Genomic DNA, 24557 nt, shown 5'->3' with positions numbered 1-24557 from the left:
TATTTTATTCCTGGGAGAGGAAAAAGAGCAACATGAGTTAATAGATGAAAAGCTTTTAGAACAATGCTTGACAAACATTTGTCTGCTATTATCCTCAAAATATAATCAAGTAAAACATTTGACTAGCCACCAGGAAGCCAGGTTAACATTCTGGCTCTGGAATGTGCAATCTGTAAGAAATAGTAGCTACCATTAGTAATAATGATTAAGAATTTTATAATTTTCCCCTTTTAAGTTCCAGGCTTTGGCCGTATCGCCTTGTAGTTCCCCCAAGTGTTTCCTGTTTTCATGTCTGTCCCCTGCTTGCCCTGCTACTCTCCTTTATTTCTCACTTGACTATCTCCTACCGGTTCTTCGAGTTTCAGGTGTTTCCTTCTCTGAGAAACCTTCCTTCAAGTCTAGGGTAGGTGTTTCCTGTTTTTCTCTATTCTTGTACTTACTATACACTAATGTTCTATTTCTATTTCTGATAGAAATTTGTTTCTATTTTCCTCCACTATTAGTCACTTGCTACCTGTGTGATTTTGAGATAAGCTACTTAACTTCTCCGAGCTCGGGTTTCTTCATCTGTGAAATACAGATGTAAAAATATAAACGAGATTGGGACGTCTGGGTGGCTCAGTCAGTTAAGCATCCAACTTCGGCTCGGGTCATGATCTTGCATTTTGTGAGTTCGAGCCCCACATTGGGCTCTGTGCTGACAGCTCAGAACCTGGAGCCTGCTTAGGATTCTGTGTCTCCCTCTCTCTCTGCCCCTCCCCCTCATGCTCTAATAAAAACATAAATAAAACATTAAAAATTATATATATAAATGAGATGAGCTTAGCATTTAGGACAATGTCTAACACTTTTTCCCAATGCCATGCACATAATAAGCAGTCAATAGTGTTTATTTGTTAAATGTGAAATAAAGTATGAAATAAATAGTAATTTTCAAATTTTATTTAATCGTAGAAAAAAGTCACAGGTGCAAAGTCAGAATGAGTGTGTAGGCCACACATAGGAGAGGGCCACTCTCTGAACTCTGATGTCAAATGAATAAGATCGGGGCGCCTGGGTGGCGCAGTCGGTTAAGCGTCCGACTTCAGCCAGGTCACGATCTCGCGGTCTGTGAGTTCGAGCCCCGCGTCAGGCTCTGGGCTGATGGCTCGGAGCCTGGAGCCTGTTTCCAATTCTGTGTGTCTCCCTCTCTCTCTGCCCCTTCCCCGTTCATGCTCTGTCTCTCTCTGTCCCAAAAATAAATAAAAAACGTTGAAAAAAAATTTTTTTTAAAAATGAATAAGATCAATTTCATGAATGAGATTAAACAAAGTCACCTTAAAGAGATAGAATGTTTCTCAGGCCAGGAAAGACTTTGCTGTAGCCTAATTAGTGGTATTAGCTGTAGAGAAATGATTAGTATGGAAACACACGAAGAAATAGACCCACAGAGGGATATAGGAGATGGTGGAACCGAGAATCTCACACTGTTTGATCAATGTGAAATGATCAATCCAGGGACAAGAGAACTCCAGGAACTTGAGGACCATTTTGTTACAGAGCAGGGATGGTTTATCAACATCACCATGGCCTAAAAGAAACAAAGCTCTGGATTCTGAACGGTCACACTCAGATAACACACTCACCCAGAAACCTGTGACTGAGGATTGGTATGCAGAGTGCTCTTCCGGTTAGAAAGCAGGGCACTGGAAAGAGGTGGGAACATTTTGTCAATGAAAAGAAAGCACATCCTTTGTTAATCAATGAGATGGCATCCTGGTTTATATATACTAGCTGCCATCTGACTCTGGTTATTAGGAGTATCTCTCTCTGATCAATTCAATACTGACTTGATGGATCTGAGAAATTAAAAGCAAAACCCTCAACAATTGATGGCCCACCAATAAGAAAAGAGTTTGGGGAGTCTTCCTGCTTTAGGAATGTTACCACTCCTCCTTAACATTTACTCCTCCAGCAAAATTCAATGATCAGCAACAAAAACGCGAAGAACACTAGAAATGTTTTTAAAAGATTTATTTATTGTCCATTTTCCATAACAGTAACAAAACAATCCAAAGACACCTTATTAAAAGCATTTATTCTTAGTATGGAGAACATAATTTCAAAATTCCATATTATTTTTCAAAGAATCTTTATATCCAAGACTTTGCAAGTGGAATCAGAAGGGGGAATAGAACAACAAAAAAGGTGGTGAAGAGAATTCAGAACCAAGTTGGTTCCATTATTCTATTTGAAGCACAATTTTAAATAAAATGGGGTAAGTCCATGAAAATTTTCTGAGAACAAAACTTCCATCTTCTTGGAAAGATTAAGGCAAAGAAATCTGAAAAACACCTGATGCAATTATGATCAAGTTTGCCTGCTTTCCTGGTTCCACACTGTATCTCAATGTAGAAACACCACAAATGCATGTGATAAAGTTACATTAGATACTCCATGATTAATTCTGGGAGAAGGGAAGTCTCTGTTTTGTAAAACATTGGTGAAGTCAAATGCCTTAGGAGAAGTTTTGGTCAAAAAATGGTCTACCTTCTAGAAGAAATCATTCAGCTCCTTCCACAGCTGTTGTGGAAATAGGTTTCACATAGTATGGACCTTCACTCAGGTAAGTTCTGAGCCTCAAGTAATTTGGGTTCCCAAAGATTTCCGCAACTGTCTTGGAATTGGCAAGTGCTTTAACCAGTTCATATTTGGCATCCTTTGAAGCTTTGTCATGCTCCACAGACCGGTCCATCACATATTCCACAAACCCTGGACTATTAAACATAAGTTTCTGAGCCCAGGGTTGATTTGCGATGGCCTGAAATAGAAGGTAGAAAGAACACAACTCTGAGCCTTAAGAAGTGAAATGTGTTACTTGGATAGCACAATCCTTACAAAAAATTTTGGCCACATGAACCTTAAAAATGTTACTTTTTGCCTAAGAAAATTCTCTCCTAGAAATCTTAAGAAAATAATCTAAATATTAAACATTAATCTAAATTTTAATTATTTAATTAAATAAATAAATCTAAATATTAATTAAATCTAAATCTACATATTAAAAAGCTTTGTACATAAAGATGGTTATCATAGTGTGAAAATTATAATATAAATGCTTAATAGTGGGGGATCGGTGAGTAAATTTTAGTATATAGCAAGAGAAAATTAAATAAACATTAAGAATAATTTTTATAAAGAATAGGTAAATCTATGATATGAAAAAAGTAGATCCAAATTATACTCATGGCATAATCACAACAGTGGAAAAATAAAAACAAATACCAGAGAAGAAAAGACTATCCTGAAAAAACTCTCACGCTTGTGCACAGGATGACATTTTCAGAACGTTCATTATAGAACCATTTGTTACAGAGAACCTCTGAAATCTTCATTGACAGGAGAATGATTCACTGTGGCTATACAATGAAATAATGACTTTCTAATTGCCACTTTTAACACAGACAACCCCTACAAACAGAAATGTTGAAGAAAACAGCAAAGTGCAGAATGATATAAACAGCATGATACTGTTTACAAAATTTAATATGCAAAATACTGTAATTTGTTTAAAGATACACACATACGTAGTAAAAGTATAAAATCATGTATAGGCTTGTAAACCCCGAATTCATGACAGTGATTACAGTCAGTGAGGAAGAAAGGGGGGAATGACAGAGATAGGAAAGTATTACCGATGTCTGAAATATTTTACCAAAAAAAGGTAAAGAAATAAAAACTGACACTAACACTAATATTAAAAGGAGATATACAAAATAGGTCTGATTTTAAGTGATTTTAAAAATTTCTACTTTGCAATCTTTTCCAAATTTTAAAATAATGAATAAGCAACTTTTACGAGAGCTGACACTGCTTAACTCAACCTTGTGGGTTTGGGCAAAGCTTGCTGGAGAGATACCTGAGCTAGTCCTTCAAGAATGAGTAAGAGGTTAACAAGCAAAGTTGGGAAACAGCGCTGAATGTAGAGGGCACGTAAAAGTCCAGAGAGATAAAGTAAACAGTTTGGTATCACTAGAGCATTGGGTGCCAGAAGGGGAATGGCAGGAAATAAGGCTCAGGAAGAAGACTAGGGCTGGGTCAACAGAAGGCTTGTTTGATGGCAGATAAGGAATCTGGAATTGATTCTATGATCCTGTGGAATCCTGTTCAAACCTTTGCCACAACACCTAAGATCTTGAGCTGAAACAATCTGTTTACACATGTCTCCCCCATTAGTCTACACTAATAGAGGGCAGAAACTACACATTTGCGTATCCCCAAGGTATGGCAGAGGCACTAGCTCATCATAAGTACTCATGTGTTGAACTAGCCTCTTCCCAGAAGGACTGGTGAAAAAGACAAGGGTGCCTACCGTGAACACTTTTAAGGCAGCACAGTGCAGGTCAGGGAAGGGCTGATTACTGATGCCACGGAAGAGCTCCAGCGGGTCCCGAGATAAAGAAGAAAACCAGGATTCTGTCATCCTCAGGAGGTCATCAGTCTGCTGCTCAGGCTACATGACAGAAATGAAAATTCTCAAGCCTTTGGAAGTCAGGAAACCTGGATTCTGATGGCACTTTGTCATTAGTTTGCTATGTGATCTCTGCTAAGTCCAGAGCACTCTTTCCCAAATCCAGCTCCAGACTTCCTCAGTTTTGTTTTGTTTTGTTTTTCTGATAGGGTTGATTAGGCAATCTCTAGCGTCCTCTCTCCAGTTCTTTAAAAAAAAAAATTTTTTTTTTAATGTTTATTTAGTTTTGAGAGAGAGAAAGACAGACCATGAGCAGGGGAGGGGCAGAGAGAGAGAGGGAGACACAGAATCCGAAGGAGGCTCCAGGCTCTGAGCTGTCAGCACAGGGCCCAATGTGGGGCTCAAACCCTCCAACCGTGAATCATGACCTGAATCAAAGTTGGACACTTAACTGACTGAGCCACCCGGGTGCCCCCTCTCTCCAGTTCTAATACTGGATGATTCCACTTTAACTAAAAAAATGTCACGAGTAACATAGTGAGGATTATCTTCTTTTACTAAAAGTTGAATACCATCTATATTAAGTTAACCAGGATTATGTTGACTTCTATAGATTTATTGTCCCAAACATATCCCACTATCCTTCATTAATTTCCCAATGTACTTACTGGTATATAAAAAATAGACGAAATTGCATCCAAACACCTAATTTTGAGCTCTGTTGAGGCATTCTTTGCTTGATATCCTATTTTCATGAGCAAGCGTTCAAAGCGAGTTCCTTTGAAAGATAATAAAATATTTTTTATGGTGGTAAAATACACATAATATAAAATTTATCATTTTAACCATTTTTAAGTATATAGCTCTATGACATTAAGTATATTCATATTGTTGTGCAACCATCATCACTATCTGTCTCCAGAACGTTTTCTTCATCTCAAACGGAAACTCTGTACTCATTAAGCAGTAACTCTCCATGTCGTCTATGTCCATCCCCTGATAACCAGTATTTTACTTTGTCTCTGTATATGTGACTACTGCAAGAACCTCATATAAATAGAGTCATGTAATATTTGTCTTTTTGAGACTGGCTTATTGCACTTGCCATAATGTCTTCAAGGTCTCTGCATGTTACAGCATGGATGAGAATTTAATTTCCTTTTTTTTATATAATTTTTTTTCATGTTTATTTATTTGTGAGAGAGAGGGCGGGGGGAAGGGCAGAGAGGGAGAGGGAGACACAGACTCTGAAGGAGGCTCCAGGCTCTGAGCTGTCAGCACAGAGCCTGATGCCAGGCTCGAACTCACGAACCGCAAGATCATGACCCGAGCTGAAGTCAGACGCTTAACCAAATGAGCCACCCAGGCACCCCAAGAATTTCATTTCCCTTTTAAGGCTGGATATTTCATTGTATGTATATATCACATTTTGTCTATCTATTCATCCACCAATGAACATTTGAATTGTTTCTACTTTTTTTGGCTATCGTAAATAATGTAATGAATACAGGTGCACAAATATCTTTTGAGTCCCTTCTTTCAATCCTTTTGCATGTATATCTAGAAGCATGTTTGCTGGGTCATATGGTAATTCTATGTATAATTTTTTGAGGAACCACCATAATGTTTTCCACAGCAGCTGTACCATTTTACATAGCCACCAAATATGGGAATTTCTCTACATCCTTGTCAACACTTTTTATTTATTTTTGTCATTTTTCTGTCATTATAGCCATCCTAATGAGTGTGAAGTGAACAATGAGATTTTTTTAAAACTTTAAAAGAAATTTTTTTACTGTTTATCATTTTTGAGAGAGAGAGAGAGAGAGAGAAAGAGAGAGAGAGAGCAAGCAGGGAAGGGGCAGAGAGAGAGGGAGACACAGAATCCAAAGTAGGCTCCAGGCTCTGAGCACTCAGGACAAAGCCCGATGTGGGGCTCGAACCCACAGACCATGAGACCATGACCTGAGCTGTAGCCGGCCGCCCAACCGACTGAGCCACCCAGGCACCCCAACAATGAGATTTTTTTAAAGTATGCTTTCATATACTATGACCTCTACCAACCTAAACCAACACAAAATTAAACATGTAGTCAGATGGGGTGCCTGGGTGGCTCAGTCAGACAAGCATCTGACTTTGGCTCAGGTCATGATCTCATGGTTTGTGAGCTCAAGAACTGCATCAGGCTCTGTGCTGACAGTGTGGAGCCTGCTTGGGATTCTCCTTCTCTGCCCCTCCCATGCTCTCTCTCAAAATAAATTAAAGAGAAAAAAGAAACAATAAAAAAAAAACAACAACAAAAAAAACCCCACGTAGTCAGAGACCAAGTAACAGGCCAAAAACATACATTCAGATGCAATGCAGCATATACAAAAGACAAAGTGTAGAGAATTTGGAATTAAAGGACCTGGATTTGAGTAGCAAATCCACAGTCTATATCATCTAAAAAAATGTTAACTTCTCTGAGTTTCAGCTACCTTATCTGTAAAATGAGAATGCATAATATGTTCTTTGCAGAACTGTATAAGGATTACATATCATACACAAAAGCACTTAGAAAAGTATATTAATAAGGATACCAATTGTGATAGACAGTAGCACATTAATTTTTAACATATACTCTGTAAGGGTTTTAACTGTGCCCATATTAGTTTTCATATAGAATTCACAGTCCTTTAAATTACTCACAGATGTTTGTAAGCGATGAATGATGGGAATCTACTCCCAAAGCCAAGAGCACACTGTATACACTGTATGTTATCTAACTTGACAATAAATTATATGTAAAAAAATAAATAGAGATTCCATAAAGATTAAATAAATAAATAATTCCTCACAGATATGCCTTAAAAGTATCATTCTTTAAATTTTTTTTTTTTTCAACGTTTTTTTATTTATTTTTGGGACAGAGAGAGACAGAGCATGAACGGGGGAGGGGCAGAGAGAGAGGGAGACATAGAATCGGAAACAGGCTCCAGGCTCCGAGCCATCAGCCCAGAGCCTGATGCGGGGCTCGAACTCACGGACCGCGAGATCGTGACCTGGCTGAAGTCGGACGCTTAACTGACTGCGCCACCCAGGCGCCCCAAAAGTATCATTCTTAACATAAAATTGATAACAAATTTTTGTTTCTTTTTCTTCCTGGACATTACAAATATAAAACAAATGTGTGTTTTTATTAAATATTCACAATCCCGAGATTGTTTATCCTATTTATGAATGAAGAAAATAAGACCTCAAGTAATGAAGTGAGGGCATGAAGTTCAAGAAACCAATTTGTCAATAAATTATATTAAAAAAAAAAAAAGCTAAGTCAGTGTTGGAACTGGAACATGAATCCAGGTCTTTTGGAGTATAGCCCATGGTCTCTGGACCTTGAACACTATCAAAGAAGGTGTAGAAGGGGCACAGTACTTGGTCTAGCCTGGTAAAAAATAAACAAATAAAAATTCAGTAATAATTGTAAGAATTTCTAGGGATGCGTTCAAGGTCACAATAAAAAGACTGCCATCTGTAAGAATAGTTTCTACAATGTAGTTATTGCACCAGCAAGTGAGCTTATATATTGAATTGTTGCCAAAAACGAAGATATCCCTAAAGAAAACCCAAATAAGTCATACCAACCTGTTTTTTGTAAAACTTGTTTTCCTTCAACATTGGATCCCAGGATTCCGATTGTGTCCACTGCTACGCCAATCATGGTGGGGTCCTGACTTTCTGTCATTTCAAAGACTTTTTCCACAAAGACAGGATAACGCTCACAGATCTGTTGAGGACTATCCATGATAGCCAGGTTTCCAAAAAACTTCACAAACCCTGAAGAAATGTCCAAAAATATACGTTTTTTATTTTTATTTTTAAAAAAAATTTTTTTTAACGTTTATTTATTTTTGAGACAGAGAGAGACAGAGCATGAACAGGGGAGGATCAGAGAGAGAGGGAGACACAGAATCTGCAACAGGCTCCAGGCTCTGAGCGGTCAGCACAGAGCCCGACGCGGGGCTCGAACTCACGGACCGTGAGATCATGACCTGAGCCGAAGTCGGACACTTAACCGACTGAGCCACCCAGGCACCCCAAAATATACGTTTTTTAAAAAATGTTAATTATTTTTGAGAGAGTGCACGAGCACTGGAGTGGGGGAGGGAAGAGAGCGAGGAAAGAGAGAATCCCAAACAGGCCTATGTTGTCTGCTCAGAGCCCAACACAGGGCTCAGTCTCACTAACCATGAGATCATGACCTAAGCCAAGATCAAGAGTAGGACGTTTAACCGACTGAGCCACCCATGTGCCCTACAAGAATATACATTAATAGAGAAGGAAGGACACATAAAATGTGGGCCCTATGTTTTCATACGGACAGTAATAAACTACAGGCCAGGAAGGGGAGAATGGTTATGCACTGTACTCTATTACCTAGAAATCAGACCATTAGGAGATACCGAAGGACCTGTGATATGTGGTCCTGAGAACAGAAACCCCAGGGTGTCAATGGAGCTGGGCTCAAATACTGAAGCACTGCCATACACAAGAGGAAGAGCAAAGAACAAGGACGACTGGATATAAATTAGAGGAAAGCAAGTTCGGAGTATTAGGAACAAATTAAAAAAAAAAAAATTTTTTTTTAATGTTTATTTTTGAGAGAGAGAGAGGCAGAGCGTGAGCACAGGAGGGGCAGAGAGAGGGAGACACAGAATCTGAAGCAGGCTCCAGGCTCCATGCTGTCAGCACAGAGCCTGACACAAGGCTCGAACCCATGAACCATGAGATCATGACCTGAGCCAGTCAGACTGCTGAGCCAACCATGTGTCCCACCCCAGGAAATTTTTAAACAGAGATGCTCATCAATGAAGTAAGCTAGGCTACTTAAGGAAGGAATAAATTTCCAATTTCTGCAAGTGCTCAAGGAAAACTAATTAACCATGTCCTACAACAGAATGGCTAGAGTAGATCCTATATTAAAGATTCCAACAGAGATTTGATGAATTTGTGAAATATACTGTCATTAGTAGTATTAAAAAAGTTTTTTTTTTAATGTTTATTTATTTTTGAGAGAGAAACAGAGTGCAAGCAGGGTAGGGGCAGAGAAAGAGAGGGAGACACAGAATCTGAAGCAGGATCCAGGCTCTGAGCCATCAGCACAGAGCATGATGTGGGGCTCGAACCCACAGACTGTGAGATCATGACCTGAGTGAAGTCAGTCACTTAACCAACTGAGCCACCCAGTCGTCCCATTAATAGCATTTTAATTTATGTCGCTTTTGACTGAGGTTCAAAGGAAACTATCCTAATACTCAAAACAGCAATGGTATTTCCAGAAAATCAGATTCAACAATACATGGCTCCCAGGGCAATATATTCCACCTCATCAAGGGGCTATGGGTATCATCTAAAGGGACCTGCTCTAGGGGCGCCTGGGTCGCTCATTCAGTTAGGGATCCAACTTCAGTTCAGGTCATGATCTCACAGCTCGTGGGTTCAAGCCCCGCACTGTACTCTGTGCTGACAGCTCAGAGCCTGGAGCCTGCTTCGGATTCTGTGTCTCCTTCTCTCTCTGCCCCTCCCCCGCTCACGCGCATGCATGTGCTCTCTCTGTCAAAAATAAATAAACATTAAAAAGAATTAAAAAAAAATGTACAGGGATCTGCTCTACAGAAAATAATCTCTGGCCTCTCTGGTCAGAGATAACTCAGATACAAAACATGCACCATTATTTTCACAGAAATCAGTATTTCTTACCTGGCAGATAGAAGCTAGAGAAAGGGTCTGAATCTGCCCCAACAATTATATTAGAAATCTGATCAATTACTCCTTCTTGAGAAAGGTACTGTCGTCCATGTTGAGTATACGCCAGTGATGTCACCATTTCTACACAGGTGGCTCTAAAATGCCAAAATTTTGCATACGATTAACATAGTTTATAAATTGCTTTCATAGGATGTATTACTTAATTCTTTTAATCTAAAAGTCAGTAATCCTGGCTACTTTTCAGATGGGGCCACAAGAATGAGAAAGCTGCAGTGATTCGTCCAGAATCACATTGTCACTACAAGGCAGAGTTTAAATTTTGACTTTTGACTTGAGGCCCATTATTGTCTCCACTAAAATAGAGCAACTTCTTAAAACATTTTTTTTTTAATTTTTATTTTGCTGAATTATTTTAAATCAAATTCTAGTCAACTTGCCATTTATCCCTGCATACTTCAGTATGCACCTTTAAAAAATATGAACAGTTCCTTACACAATTATAATGCTATGTCCTCATATTTTAAAAACTGATAAAAATTCTTGGTATCATGTAATAGGTACCTGTGATCAAATTTCCACAAATAATTTTTTAAAAGTATTTTTATAGTTGACCTTAAGGCATTTTAACAGATGATTTGCAGGGTTTTTTTTTTTTTTTCAACGTTTTTTATTTATTTTTGGGACAGAGAGAGACAGAGCATGAACGGGGGAGGGGCAGAGAGAGAGGGAGACACAGAATCGGAAACAGGCTCCAGGCTCCGAGCCATCAGCCCAGAGCCTGACGCGGGGCTCGAACTCACAGACCGCGAGATCGTGACCTGGCTGAAGTCGGATGCTTAACCGACTGCGCCACCCAGGCGCCCCTGCAGGGTTTTTTTTCTACGTTACAAAATTTGATATAAGGCTAAAAAAATTCTTAAAAATTAATTTCCTTATTAGGAATGCTTTGAAACAATGTAACTCAAATGCTTTAAACAGTGTAACTCGTGACTGATTTATACATATGAGTTGAACAAATTCAGTCACATTTAAAAAACATAACAATCAGAAAATCACATAAGGAGGGGCGCCTGGGTGGCTCAGTCAGTTTAGTGTATGACTTTGACTCTGGTCATGATCTCATGGCTCATGGGTTTGAGTCCTGTGTCACACTCTGTGCTGACAGCTCGGAGCCTGGAGACTGCTTTGGATTCTCTGTCTCCCTCTCTCTCTGCCCCTTCCCTGCTTGTGCTCTCTCAAAAATAAATAAACATTAAAAAAAAATTCAGAAAATCACGTAAGGAAAACAAAAACCTGTGTGCACAAAAATAGCAAAATACTTGAAGCAAACCAAGTGTTCAACAGTGAGGATGTATTAGTAAACTGTGGAATATCAACAAGGTAACATTGGCAGATATTAAATAGGACTTAGGGAGTAGAGGGCTGGGAGTGAAGAGACTAGAATTAATATTTCTTTAAGGACCTATGTCACCCAATGTATTGGTCTCTTTGGCCAATTCATTTAATCCCCATTATCTTCTTTTTTCTTTTTTTTGATGTTTTTATTTATTCTTGAGAGAGAGACACACACACGGAGTGCGAGTGGGGGAGGAGCAGAGAGAGAGAGGGAGACACAGAATCCAAAGCAGGCTCCAGACTCTGAGCTGTCAGCACAGAGCCCGATGTGGGTCTCAAACTCGTCAACCACGAGATCATGACCTGAGCTGAAGTCAGACGCTTAGCTGACTGAGCCACCCAGGCGCTCCAATCGTCATATCTTCTTTAGAGCTGTTACTGTTCCATTTGAGAGAAGAGGAAATGGAGGTGTAGAAAGGTTACAATAATCTGTTCAAGGTCAAAAGCTAATAAGTAGCAGAAATGCATGCAAGCCTAAGTCTTGCTCATTTTCAAAAGCCCATGTTTCTTTCATCATGCCATAGTGCTATTATTTAACAAAACCAAAAATGTGTAAGATAACATATTAAGTAATACAAAATGGCAGTTATCATGTGACTGCAAAAGTACACATGTCCAAGGACAGGGAACACAGTTAACCTAAAGTAGATTGTCATGGGCGGCTCTGCTAAGTTTTAGCATATTGTCACGAATAACCTGAGCTTTTTCTAAAGGCCCCTTCTTTAGGACAGTGGTCAAGAGATTGTAACCCAGGTCCAGGTTCTAATAGGGAAGATTGCCCTAAGTCCCAAAGCTGCTCCCCGGACCTCTCAAAGAAGACATTTTGCTTTAAGAACTCTCTCAGTCAACACACCTGACCAGCACATCCTCCCCAGTCAGCTCTCTGAGAAGCTGGGTTACCAATCCACTGGTGGTACAGTAGCTTAAAGATTCTGGTGACACAGAAGAAATCTCCACAATTAACTGGAAGAAAAAAACAGAAAAAGCTGAAAGGTCAAAACAGCCCAAACCTGTTAGATCTCATTTTAAATTAAACACAGGACTAGGTACTTTATATAACTGAATTTTTTAAAAAAATCCATTATTTGTCTCCACAACTGGAAAAATCTCATTGAACATGTGAGAAATTGTTTTGGCACAGAAATACTCCATTATGTCTGGTTGTAGCTGTGCTTTTTTTTTTTCTCTCCCTTAAATCATCAATCCATAAATCAGGGTACAAAAGCCTGAATGAGCGATAAGATTGCTAAAAATCATTCCATTCATACATTCTATCAGTCAGTCATTTACTTACTCATTCCACAAGTATGTCCTGAGGGCTTACTGAGAGATATAGGGCACTGAAGGGTTTTAAGCAGAGGAATGATAGAACCAGATTTGAATTTTTATTTATTATTTACTTACTTTTAAAATATTTTAAAAATATTTATTTATTTTTGAGGGGGAGAGAGAGAGAGAGAGAGAGAGAGAGACAGAGTGTGAGTGGGGGACGGGCAGAGAGAGGGAGACACAGAATCCGAAACAGGCCCCAGGCTCTGAGCTGTCAGCACAGAGCCCGACACAGGGCTTGAACTCACAAACTGTGAGATCATGACCTGAGCCGAAGTCAGTTGCTTAACCGACTGAGCCACCCAGGTGGCCCTAGATTTGAATTTTCAGAAGATTATCCTGACTGCGTCTGAAAATAGACCAGTGGTGCCAAAAATGGATGAGACCAGGTGAGATGCAAATACAACAGTAGTCCAGGTGTGAGATACTGATAGCTTAGACCAGGGTGGTGGTGATTATACCAAGGAAGACAAGCACATGGATGTAAGTAAAACCAGCACAATACGATGACCTAATGGATATGTGGCAGGGAAAACAGGGTCTCACAGAGAATAAGCTCAAGTTCTAATACCCAACCATGCTGACTGTGACACAGGGCTAATTTGTTGCTGTTGTTTTTTTATTGGAAAATGGGCTGGGTTAAGAAGCTTAGGAGTTTGGTTGGAGCATGAGTGTGAGGGGCTTAGAATACCTAGGTCCAAAGGGGGAACACTGAGTAAGCAGCTGAACATGAGGGTCTGAGTTAAGAAGAGAGGTCTGGGGGTGGGCACCTGGGTGGCTTAGTCAGTTGAGCATCTGACTTTTGGTTTGTTTTTTTTTTTAATTTTTTTTAACGTTTATTTATTTTTGAGACAGAGAGAGACAGAGCATGAACGGGGGAGGGGCAGAGAGAGAGGGAGACACAGAATCTGAAACAGGCTCCAGGCTCTGAGCAGTCAGCACAGAGCCCGACGTGGGGCTCGAACTCACATGCCGCGAGATCGTGACCTGAGCCGAAGTCAGACGCTTAACCGACTGAGCCACCCAGGCGCCCCCTGACTTTTGGTTTTGGCTCAAGTCATGATCTCGTGGTTCGTGGGTTCGAACCCCGTGTTGGGCTCTGTGCTGAATGGGGAACCTGCTTCAGATTCTCCCTCTCCCTCTCCCCCTCCCCAATTTTGCTCGCTCACTCACTCTTGCGCTCTCTCTCTCAAAATAAATAAATAAACTTAAAAGAAAAAGGAAGAGAGGTCTGGGTTGGTTTATGGAGTCATCTCATTCAGATAGGAACTGAAATCATAAGATGAACAAAATCGCCTGGACATGAATATACAGTGAGAACAGGGTTTGGGAATTTACTTTTATGAACTTCAACAATTAAAAGTTCAATTGAGGATAATGAGCCAGGAGACTAAGATGAAACAGCTAGAGAGGCAGAAGGGAAACCGGGTTAGGATGGTGTTAAGACACGCAAAGTAAGAAAGTATTTTGAACAGGGAATTAGACAGTCAAGGGTTCATTTTGAATATGCAGCCTATTAACTGTGTGGTCTGGGTCAGCTATTCCATCAGCAGTGAGGTTAACAGTAATAACGTATATGGTTTACTGTAAAAGTCAAAGACAATATATGTGGAGATTTAGCACCATACTAAGCACAAAGTGGGTGTAAATAAGAGCCATTTCTTCATCTACCTACTGTAACGATTTCAAAGTCTAGTTTTAATGTTATCTACTCTATTATAGTAGTTAATATAGTGTACTGTAAATATTTTTCACATGACTGTTTCACACACTAGGCTGGGAGCTCACCCCCACATCCCCAGCGTCAAATACAGAGCCTAACACAGACCACATACTCAGTAAATGCATGGTAAACAAGCCATCTTGCCTTCCAATGGAAGCTCTAGTGCATTCTGAATTGTAGGCATCAGGAAGTATGCTTTTAGTCTTACCTCATACACTCTGTACCGAACAACGTCATTTGTTTTCATTACACTTTTCAAATCATCCAGCAGATTGCTTTCAAACAAAGCCTCCAGTCCAGCCTGGGTTAATGATATTCTTGACAGGGATTTAATGGCCTTATAAGGAAAGAAAACATCTCTTAAGTCATAAACATGCAGAATATTAGTATCTACTTCATGATATCGATGTGAAATCAGTGTATGGAACGCATCTTCCCCAATGACCATTCGCTATGTATTGCTTTCAAACAAAGCCTCCAGTCCAGACTGGGTTAATGATATTCTTGACAGGGATTTAATGGCCTTATAAGGAAAGAAAACATCTCTTAAGTCATAAACATGCAGAATATTAGTATCTACTTCATGATATCGATGTGAAATCGGTGTATGGAACGCATCTTCCCCAATGACCATTCGCTATGTTTTAGCTATCGTTATTTAAAACTGAAAAAGACACATAGTATTGCCTATAGAAAACAGATTATGCACATTTTTTTTTCCTTATCAAGCAACCTAATACAAGCTCTATGACGGATAATTTAGATATGCTTAGTCTAGAAAAAAGGAAAGGGTTTACTGGTATTTGTTCAACATTTTTTACGTATCTGATACCATCTACATGAGGTTGTGAAAACAACTATACAAATCATCCGTACTCAACTTTCACCTCTCAGTCCAGAAGGTCTTTCTTTGTTTTTCAGGATACGGTGCATGTTTAAGCTGATGGTTCTAGGTGACTCACCGCTTTAGCTACAGACAGATTGTCTCCACCAATACAATAAACAATTTGTTTTAGTAATTCAGCATTATTTAGAATCTCAGTAACAGCCTCAGAATTTTCAACAATTCTTCCGACCTGAAATAAAAAAGTAATCAGAAATTCCTTTAGTGTGCTGTTATTTTAGGGGTTACAGATTACAGGTATAAGACAAGCCATTACAAATTCCAAATGACCCAAATTCATTAAAGCTGAACACACTTATGGGTATAGTCACATTATTGAAAAGAAAGAAAAAAAAATAAATGGTAGATAAGGAGTTGAGACATTTCAGTGAGAGAAAACAATACAAATGCTAGTTCCATCAACTAGCAAATTAACTTCTTTGAACCTAATTTCTTATCTATAAAATGAGAATACTTAATTGTAGGATTGTTATGAAGATTAAATGAGACTAAATAGGAAAAGCATGTATTACAGTGTCTGGCACATAAATGGTCAAAGAAAAATCAATTACTTTCCGCCCTTTTGTTGAATTAACACTTCTAGAGGAGAAAAGAAAAAACAGTACTTGAAAACCTACTGGGTAAGTAACTGCTCGGGTCCTAACATCTCAACAAGATAATCCTCAGCAGCAGCTCTTTTCCCAAATAGTAGGGTATTTTGGTTATCTGGGTGACAGGAGTTACTGTCTCAATTTCTTGGTTTAGTGACCTTCACAACAGTACTTTTTCATGCCACTATAATAAGACCTAACATGGCAATACCTTCTCTAGACTAGGAGCTCTTTGAAGGAAAGAAATAGGCTTTATTTATCTTGGTAGCTTTAAGAGTATACGGTACAATGCCTGGCATTAAAAGGATCAGTCAGTATTTGATGAATGACTATTTCAGATAATACTTGGTAGAACTTCTTACTTTAGCTTATTCCTCCTGGTTAGTTAGCCATGCACACTAGAATAGACACTTCTTAGGGACAGAGAGAGATCATATTTTCTTCATCCTTCTGTCTTTGGCACCCAGCGTACAGCCTGGTCCAGAGCAGGTGGTCCGTAAATGTCAGCTCCTTTATTATGTGCTAGTAAAATTTCATACCTGGGACAGAGTGAGAATTTTTACGGAATCATTGGAGTGAGTCAGTCCCCTCTGAAGGTCAACCCTGAGGTTCCGGGCCACGTGAACTGGCTCCACAGCTTGGAGCAATCTCTCCAGAATGGATACACACAAAGTGGTCTGTTCCCTAAAGGAGACATCACAGATCTCATTAGTTTGTGCCCTGCAAGGTAGGAAGTAACAACCTATTAATATCTGAAGACTGGCTCAATGAGGATCACTTACACACAGACCTCCCTTTAAAACACTAGCTTCTACTAATTTATTAAAGATTTACTAAGTATCTATTATGTGCCATGCTTGCGCTGGGGCTACAAAGAAGGATAATATATATACTCTAGACTCAATGAGCATAGTCTAACGGAAAACACAGAAAAACAGAAAAGCAACTATAATCCAGGTGGACAAATGCTATAGGTTAGGGTAGGAAGCCGTGGGAGCTCAAAAAAGAACACAGCGTTCAGGGAGGCCTCCCCAAGGGGTAATACCTGAGCTTAATTTAAAAAAAAAGTGGGAATTATCTAGGAGGACAAAGGTGTTCTAGGTAGAGGGACAACATAAAAGGCACAGAGGACAGAGATAGGGTTATACATTCAAGGAAGTATAAGAAGCTCCATATGACTGGGATAAGAATGGGAGAGGAATGGGAAGAAGGTAAAAGGGGAAGGATGAATGGCAAGAAATGAAATAAGAAAGATGCACAGAAGCCAGATTCTGATAGGCCATTTTTTGTCATGCTACAGAATTCAGACTTTTTGCACAAGGCAATGGCAAGCCATCAAGTGGTTTTAAGCCAAGAAGTAACATGATGAGATCTGACTTGAGGAAATCACTCTGTATAAGTTAGAGAAAGAATTTTTCAGTCAGAAGGCAGGTGATGAAGAAGTGAAACAGGGGAGTAGCAGGGGGAATGGAGAAGAGGGAAGAGATTCAGGAGCAATTAAAGAGGTAAATTAATCACAACTTGATGACTACTAGTTGTAGATATAAAAGGTGTTTTAAGAATAACTTCCTTTTCAGGGCACCTGGGTGGCTCAGTTGGTTGAGCATCCAGCTTCGGCTCAGGTCATGATCTCACCGTTGGTGAGTTCGAGCCCCACGTAGGGTTCTGTGCTGACTGACAGGTCAGAGCCTGGAGCCTGCTTCAGATTCTGTGTCCCCCTCTCTCTCTGTCCCACCCCTGCTTGTGCTCTGTCTCCCTCTGTCTTTCAAAAATGAATAAACGTAAAAAAATAAAAAAAATAAAAAAAATTAAAAAAAAGAATACTTCCTTTTCTCTTAATGGGCAGTACCATAGGCACTCATGTACTGCTAATAGGAGTATACAATTAAACCAATACAACCTTTCTAGAAGTCGATTAAGCAATACATAACAAAAACTTTAAAAATGAGCAAATTTCTTATAACCTAGGGGTTGCATTTTGTATAACTGGACCTAAGGAAATAATTAAGAATGTTTATACCCAAGATAATTGAGACCATACGTCCACACAAAAATTTGTACGTGAATGTTCATAGCAATAGAAACACCCCAAATGTCCATAAATTAATGAGTGGATAAATAATTTTATCCATACAGTGGAATATTATACAACATGGATAAAGTTTGGAAATACTATGCTAAGTGAAAGAAGCCAGAACAGAAAAGGCTTCCTTTTGATATGATTCCATTTATATCATTGTCCAGAACAGACAAATCCATAAAGACAGAAAGCAGATTCCCAGTGGCCAGGGGCTGGGGCAGGGGCAGAGAAGAGGAATGGAGAGTGACTGTTAATGGTTATGGGTTTCTTTTCCTTATTTTTTTAACGTTTTTTTTTCTTTTAATTTATTTTTGAGAGAGAGAGAGAGACAGAGTATGAGAGGGGGAGGGCCAGAGGGAGAGGGAGACAGAATCTATGAAGCAGGCTTCAGGCTCCGAGCTGTCAGCACAGAGCCCGATGTGGCACTGGAACCCGTGAACCATGAGATCGTGACCTGAGCTGAAGTCTGACGCTTAACTGACTGAGCCACTCAGGCACCCCACTTTTCCTTTTTTAAAAATCGCGACTATATATACCATGAAATTTACCATTTTAACCATTTAAAAAAATGTTTATGTATTTATTTTTGGGAGAGAGAGCGAGAGAGCGAGAGAGCGAGCGCACAAGGGGGGAGGGGCAGAGAGAGAGGGAGATGCAGAATCCAAAGCAGGCTCTGAGCTGCCAGTGCAGAGCCTTACACGGGGCTCAAACCCACGAGCCGTGAGATCATGACCTGAGCCAAAGTTGGACGCTGAACTGACTGAGCCATCCAGGCACTCCTATCCATTTCTTAATGGATAGTTCTGTGCACTAAGGTCCATTCACGTTGTGCAACCATCACTAGTATCTATCTCCACAAGTTTTCATCTTCCCAATGGGAACTCTGTATCTATTAAACACAAACTTCCCGGGGGGCGCCTGGGTGGCTCAGTCGGTTGAGCGTCCGACTTCGGCTCAGGTCATGATCTCAGAGTTTGTGGGTTCGAGGCCCGCATTGGCTCTGTGCTGACCGCTTGCTCAGAGCCTGGAGCCTGCTTCAGATTCTGTGTCTCCTTCTCTCTCTGCCCCTCCCTCGCTCACGCTTTGTCTCACTCTGTTTCTCAAAAATAAATAAATGAAAAAAAAATTAAAAAAAAACAACCATAAACTTCCCTTTCTCCCCTTCCCTGAGCCCCTAGCAACCACCATTCTACTCTCCATCTCAGTGAGTGTTGACTACCCTAGGTGCCTCATCTAAGTGGAATCCTAGCATTTGTCCTTTTGTGACTGGCTTATTTCACCTAGCATGATGTCTTCAAGTTTCCTCCATGTGGTAGTCGGTCAGGAGTTCCTTCCTTTTTAAGGCCTAATAATACTCCATTGTATGTATATATCACCCTTTGTCTATCCATTTATCTGCTGATAGATACTTGAATTGCCTCTGTTATTGTAATTTTATGTATTATTTTTTTTAATGCTTATTTATTTTTGAGAGAGACAAAGACAGAATGAGAGTGGGGTAGGGGCAGAGAGAGAGGGAGACACAGAATCCGAAGCAGGCTCTAGGCTCCGAGCTGTCAGCACAGAGCCGGACGCGGGGTTCGAACTCACGAGCTGTCAGATCATGACCTGAGCCGAAGTCAAATGCTCAACCGACTGTGCCACCCAGGAGCCCATTATTGTAATTTTAATTTGCATTTCCCTAGTGACTAATGACGTTGGGTATCTTTTCATGTGCTTATTTGCCATCCATATATCTTCTTGTTCAAATACTTTGCCCATTTTTTAAGTTGGATTCTTTCCTTGTTATATATTCTTCACTAAGATTCTTCTCCATTTGTAATTGGCCTTTTCACTCTTAACTGTGACCTTTGAAGAGCAGAGTATTTAATTTTGATTAAGTCCAATTTATCAATTTTTCCTTCTATGGATCATGCTTCTGGTGTCACATCAAAGAAACCTTTCATCAACCCAAGGTCACGGAAATTCTTTCCTAGGTTTTCTTCTAGAAGTTTTATAGTTTTTTAGGTTTTATATTTAAGCCTATAATCCACTCTCATACGGTGCTAATGGGAATGTAAAATGGTACAATCATTTGGGAAAACAGGCAGCTTCTTAAAAAGTTAAATATACACCTATCATATGAGCCATCCATTTCACTCCTAGGTATTAACTCAAAGAGAAAAGAAAGAATTTGTCTACGTAAAGACTTGTCACAAATGTTCACAGTAGTGTAATTTGTAATATAATCAAACTGTGGTACATTCATACAAGGGACTACTACTCAGCAATAAAAAGGAATGAAGTATTCACCCACACCACATAAAGTTTAAAACGAGGAGTGAATTTTTTTTCATGTGTTTTTTTTTAAACTTTTAAAAAAAAAATTTTTTTTTAACGTTTATTTATTTTTGAGACAGAGAGAGACAGAGCATGAACGGGGGAGGGTCAGAGAGAGGGAGACACAGAATCTGAAACAGGCTTCAGGCTCTGAGCTGTCAGCACAGAGCCTGACACGGGGCTTGAACTCACGGACCACGAGATCATGACCTGAGCCGAAGTCAGCTGCTTAACCGACTGAGCCACCCAGGCGCCCCTTTCACATGTGTTTTTGAGAGAGAGAGTGTGCACATGAGCGGGGGAGGGACACAGAGAGAAGGAGACAGAGGATCCGAAGCGGGCTCCGCAATGACAGCAGAGAGCCCGACGCAGGGCTTGAACTCACGAACCATGAGATCATGACCTGAGCCGAAGCTGAACGCTTAACTGACTAAGCCACCCAGGATCCCCACAAAGATAATTTTCTCAGAAGAAATAACAAATCAAATAATTCTGTTTATGAAATAATTCTAAATACTTTTTATTTTACATTTTATTTTGTATTCTTTTCAGACAGTATGCTTTCCTCATATGGGTCTGTTAGGACCATGGCTTTAAACAATCATAATTACTTTGTTTAACAAAAATTAGTAAACTCAAAAAACGGGACACTAATTTAGAAGCTTCTGCTGTCACTAACAGCTATGAATCTGTCACCAGATGCTTATAATTGTAAAATATCCCCTTTATGTTAAAACATAGTACACGTTGGGGCGCCTGGGTGGCTCAGTTGGTTAAGCGTCCGACTTCGGCTCAGGTCATGATCTCACGGTCCGTGAGTTCGAGCCCCGCGTCAGGCTCTGTGCTGACAGCTCAGAGCCTGGCGCCTGTTTCAGATTCTGTGTCTCCCTCTCTCTGACCCTCCCCCGTTCATGCTCTGTCTCTCTCTGTCTCAAAAATAAATAAACGTTAAAAAAAAAAAATTAAAAAAAAAACATAGTACATGAGAAACTGCACAGAAGCAATTTTCTGTTACTGAATAAATTTTGTTTATATTGAAAAAAATAAAATGATGAGTGAAAGAAGCCCGAGTACATACTGTAGGATTCCATTTGTATAGAACTCTTAAAAAAAAGGCAAACTCATCTATAGAGATCGGTGGTTGCCTGGCTGAGGTGAAAAGGGATTCAACAAAGAGGCACAAGGAAACTTCTGGGGCTCAGAGATAGCTTTGCTATCTTGATTGTGGTGATGGTTTCATGGGTATAGACATATGTTGATACCTGTCAAATTGTATATTTCATCATGTGCAGTTTATTTTACGTAAATTATATCTCAATAAAGCTTTAAAAAAATTTTTTTTTAATATTTGAGAGAGAGACAGAGAAAGAGAGAGAGAGCAGGGGCAGAGAGATGGAGACAGAATCTGAAGCAGGCTCCAGGCTCCGAACTGTCAGCACAGAGCCCAATGCGGGGCTAGAACTCATGGGCTGTGAGATGGTGACCTGAGCTGAAGTCGGACGCTTAACCGACTGAGCCACCCAGGCGCCCCCCACCCCCGCTTTTTAAAGCAGCCATAGGTTAAACTGCATAGTGCACAAATTTCAGGCCACATGTGGTCCTTTATACCAAAAAGCCAAAGAGTTAATGATTTACAGTCTCCACGTTGTAAAGCAGTAGTCTTAGAACTTACTTTCTCTCATAAAAACTCTCGTCAAGATTCTAGATTTGTATCTATTAGATCAGATTCTAAACTAATATATAGGAACCTGGGTAGTTGAGGAAGGATAATAGAAATAGATCTCAAGACTGCCCATCTACTATCTGCAGAAGAATTATTCCCACAAATTGCAATTGGTATCTACTATGTACCCCATTCTGAATTACCCTGTCTGCCAATTTCCATTCAAATTGTCTCCTACGGCACGGCTCCTTCATTTGGTAAAACACGTCCTCCATGGACCTCATTCTACAAACTCCCATTCATTTCAGCTCCTACTGTATCTCTGGCGTTAACTTATGGTAGGACTTTTGAAATTTTCCTGATCCATGATATAAAGTGGCCTCTTGAAAATTTATGAATCTAATCTTTTATGCAGCGTATATTATACTATGTGCTGCATCCTAAGAGGGACGTAGAGATGAACAAAGTATGGCCCCTGCCTTTAAAGAATTTTCAAACTAGAAATAACCACATAAAGAACTATAATATAACGCAACAGTGGCAAGTACCATTAACAGAAATAATGATAATGTCTCTCAGGAGATCTGAGGACCAGTCGCTTGAAACTGGAGTGGCCGAGTAAAACATTTTGAAGGAGATGGCACTTGACCTGGGCTTTAAAGAATGGACAGAATTTGGACGGAGGGAGGGCATTTCATTAGAAGGACTGGCATGTACACAGGAAAGTGCCAAGTCATGCTCAAGGGAAAGTAAATGGTGCCACACGGTAGCTGAAGCAGATCAAGTACCTGTAGAGGAACAGAGGGAAAAGATGAGGCTGGGAAAAGGAGGATGGAAATACAAGGTAAGGGCCCCAAATGCCAGAAAAAGAAGCCATGAGTCTATACTGCAGACAATGGGAGACCATGCAAAAAATATGAGTCAAATGATCCAAGAAGTTCACTGTGGTTGCAGTACGGGAAGGGCACGCTGGCAAAGGAAGCTTAAACGTAATGAGAAGTCAGACTAATGCACCAGACCTAGCAAGGGGGCGAAGACGAGGGCCTAAATTAAACAGGACAGAAAAGAGATTTCATAGGCAGAACTGAACAATGTTAACTAATGGACTGCATGAAGGGGAACATGTATTAAAAAAAGGGAGGAATCTCAGAAAGTTATAGCCAAGAAAGCCCCCTGGAATCATCCAGTGTTGATCCAGCGACTTTATTACCTTGTCACTTTTACATTTCTGGATCACAAACATTGTTCAACGGTTTTTAAATTATCAAACGATCAACCGCAAAGAGCTTTTTAATCAAACACTACAGATGGGCCTAAAATGAAAAAAGTTGCCATCCGAAATCCCACTTTTATATTAATAGTTTCTGCTGTACCTTCCAGATATTCTCAATGCCATACTAGCCTGGGGGGGGGGGGGAACTTAAAAACATTACATATAATGGGATCATAAACTCCTACAATTTTCTTTTTCCGTTCAACAACATATATTAGAGTTTTTCCCACGTCCCCATATATAGATCTACCTTAGTTTTTCTAATAGCGGCACAGGGTGATATAGCAATGTAGCACAATTTATTTACGATTCCCTTTTAATGGACATTCAGGTTGTTGCTAGTTTTTTGCCGTCACTTCTGTTACGAGTATCCTTATACATACAGTACATTTTGAGTGCGAGCATGCCTGCGTGTTCACTGCCTATGGATCAAAAGACAACGCAAATTTAAAACGTTGATGGATCTTGCCAAAGTGCCAGGACAGGCCCTCTTAAGACGACAAACGTCGCCAACCTGTACGCGAATATTGCGGCGCCTCTTTCTCGGTGAGCAACCGTGCTTTCCCTCTCCAATTCCTATTTCAAGGATGAGGCAGTGAAGCGGGCACACCTCACAGGCTGGACTTGAGCCCTGTGTCTGGCCTCCCGGCCCAGGGTCCTTTCCGCTAAAGTGTCTGCGAGTTTTAAGCCTCACCGCGACCGGGGAAAGCCGTCCCCTCCTCCCAGCCACCCTCGTCTCCTCGACCTCCATTGGGGTCGCCTCACCGATGGTTCTCGTTGAGCAGGGAGAAAAGCGGGCCGAGGCGCAGTTCCGCCGCTTGCTCGCGGAGCTCGCTGAGCGGCACGGTCTGCAGCACCGACTGAAGCGCGCGCAGCTCCTCCAGGGGCGCTTCCAGCCGCGACACCTCCCTCAGCAGCGCCAGCGCCTGGGCCGCCATCGTGCACCTCCAGCGGGGGCTCCCGCGGCCGCACACTCCCGGCTCGCGGCGCGCCTCTCCGAGCCTCGCGAGATCTGCGGGGCGCAGCCTCCCTTCCCGGGCTTTCGGCCGCCGCCGCAAGCTGCCCCGGCCGCGCCAATAGCGA

At 40.5% G+C, this 24557-nt stretch overlaps 1 protein-coding gene across 1 annotated transcript; it reads right to left on the bottom strand.

The window, feature by feature from the left end:
- Nucleotides 1-1998: 1998 nt before the first annotated feature.
- On the bottom strand, nt 1999-24437 carry PSMD5 (proteasome 26S subunit, non-ATPase 5). The gene is made up of 10 exons (XM_058694343.1): nt 24240-24437; nt 16679-16823; nt 15608-15721; nt 14854-14982; nt 12447-12556; nt 10190-10332; nt 8075-8266; nt 5119-5228; nt 4352-4492; nt 1999-2800 (listed from the first exon to the last, which is right to left on the bottom strand). The coding sequence occupies exons 1-10, from the start codon at nt 24410-24412 to the stop codon at nt 2543-2545; spliced, it is 1515 nt and encodes a 504-aa protein (XP_058550326.1). The 5' UTR covers nt 24413-24437; the 3' UTR covers nt 1999-2542.
- Between the last annotated feature and the right edge of the window lie 120 nt (nt 24438-24557).

Source organism: Neofelis nebulosa, chromosome 12 (genome assembly GCF_028018385.1).
Source record: "Neofelis nebulosa isolate mNeoNeb1 chromosome 12, mNeoNeb1.pri, whole genome shotgun sequence".
Classification (NCBI taxonomy): domain Eukaryota; kingdom Metazoa; phylum Chordata; class Mammalia; order Carnivora; family Felidae; genus Neofelis; species Neofelis nebulosa.
This window is presented reverse-complemented; position numbering and strand designations above follow the sequence as displayed.

Coding starts and splice junctions, on each gene's coding strand:
- PSMD5 (XM_058694343.1), bottom strand. CDS start 24,412: ATGGCGGCCCAGGCGCTGGCGCTGCTGAGGGAGGTGTCGCGGCTGGAA. Junction 5,229..8,074: donor ACAAGTTTTACAAAAAACAG/GTTGGTATGACT, acceptor TATCTTTCAAAG/GAACTCGCTTTGAACGCTTG. Junction 4,493..5,118: donor CGTCTATTTTTTATATACCA/GTAAGTACATTG, acceptor TCTGTCATGTAG/CCTGAGCAGCAGACTGATGA.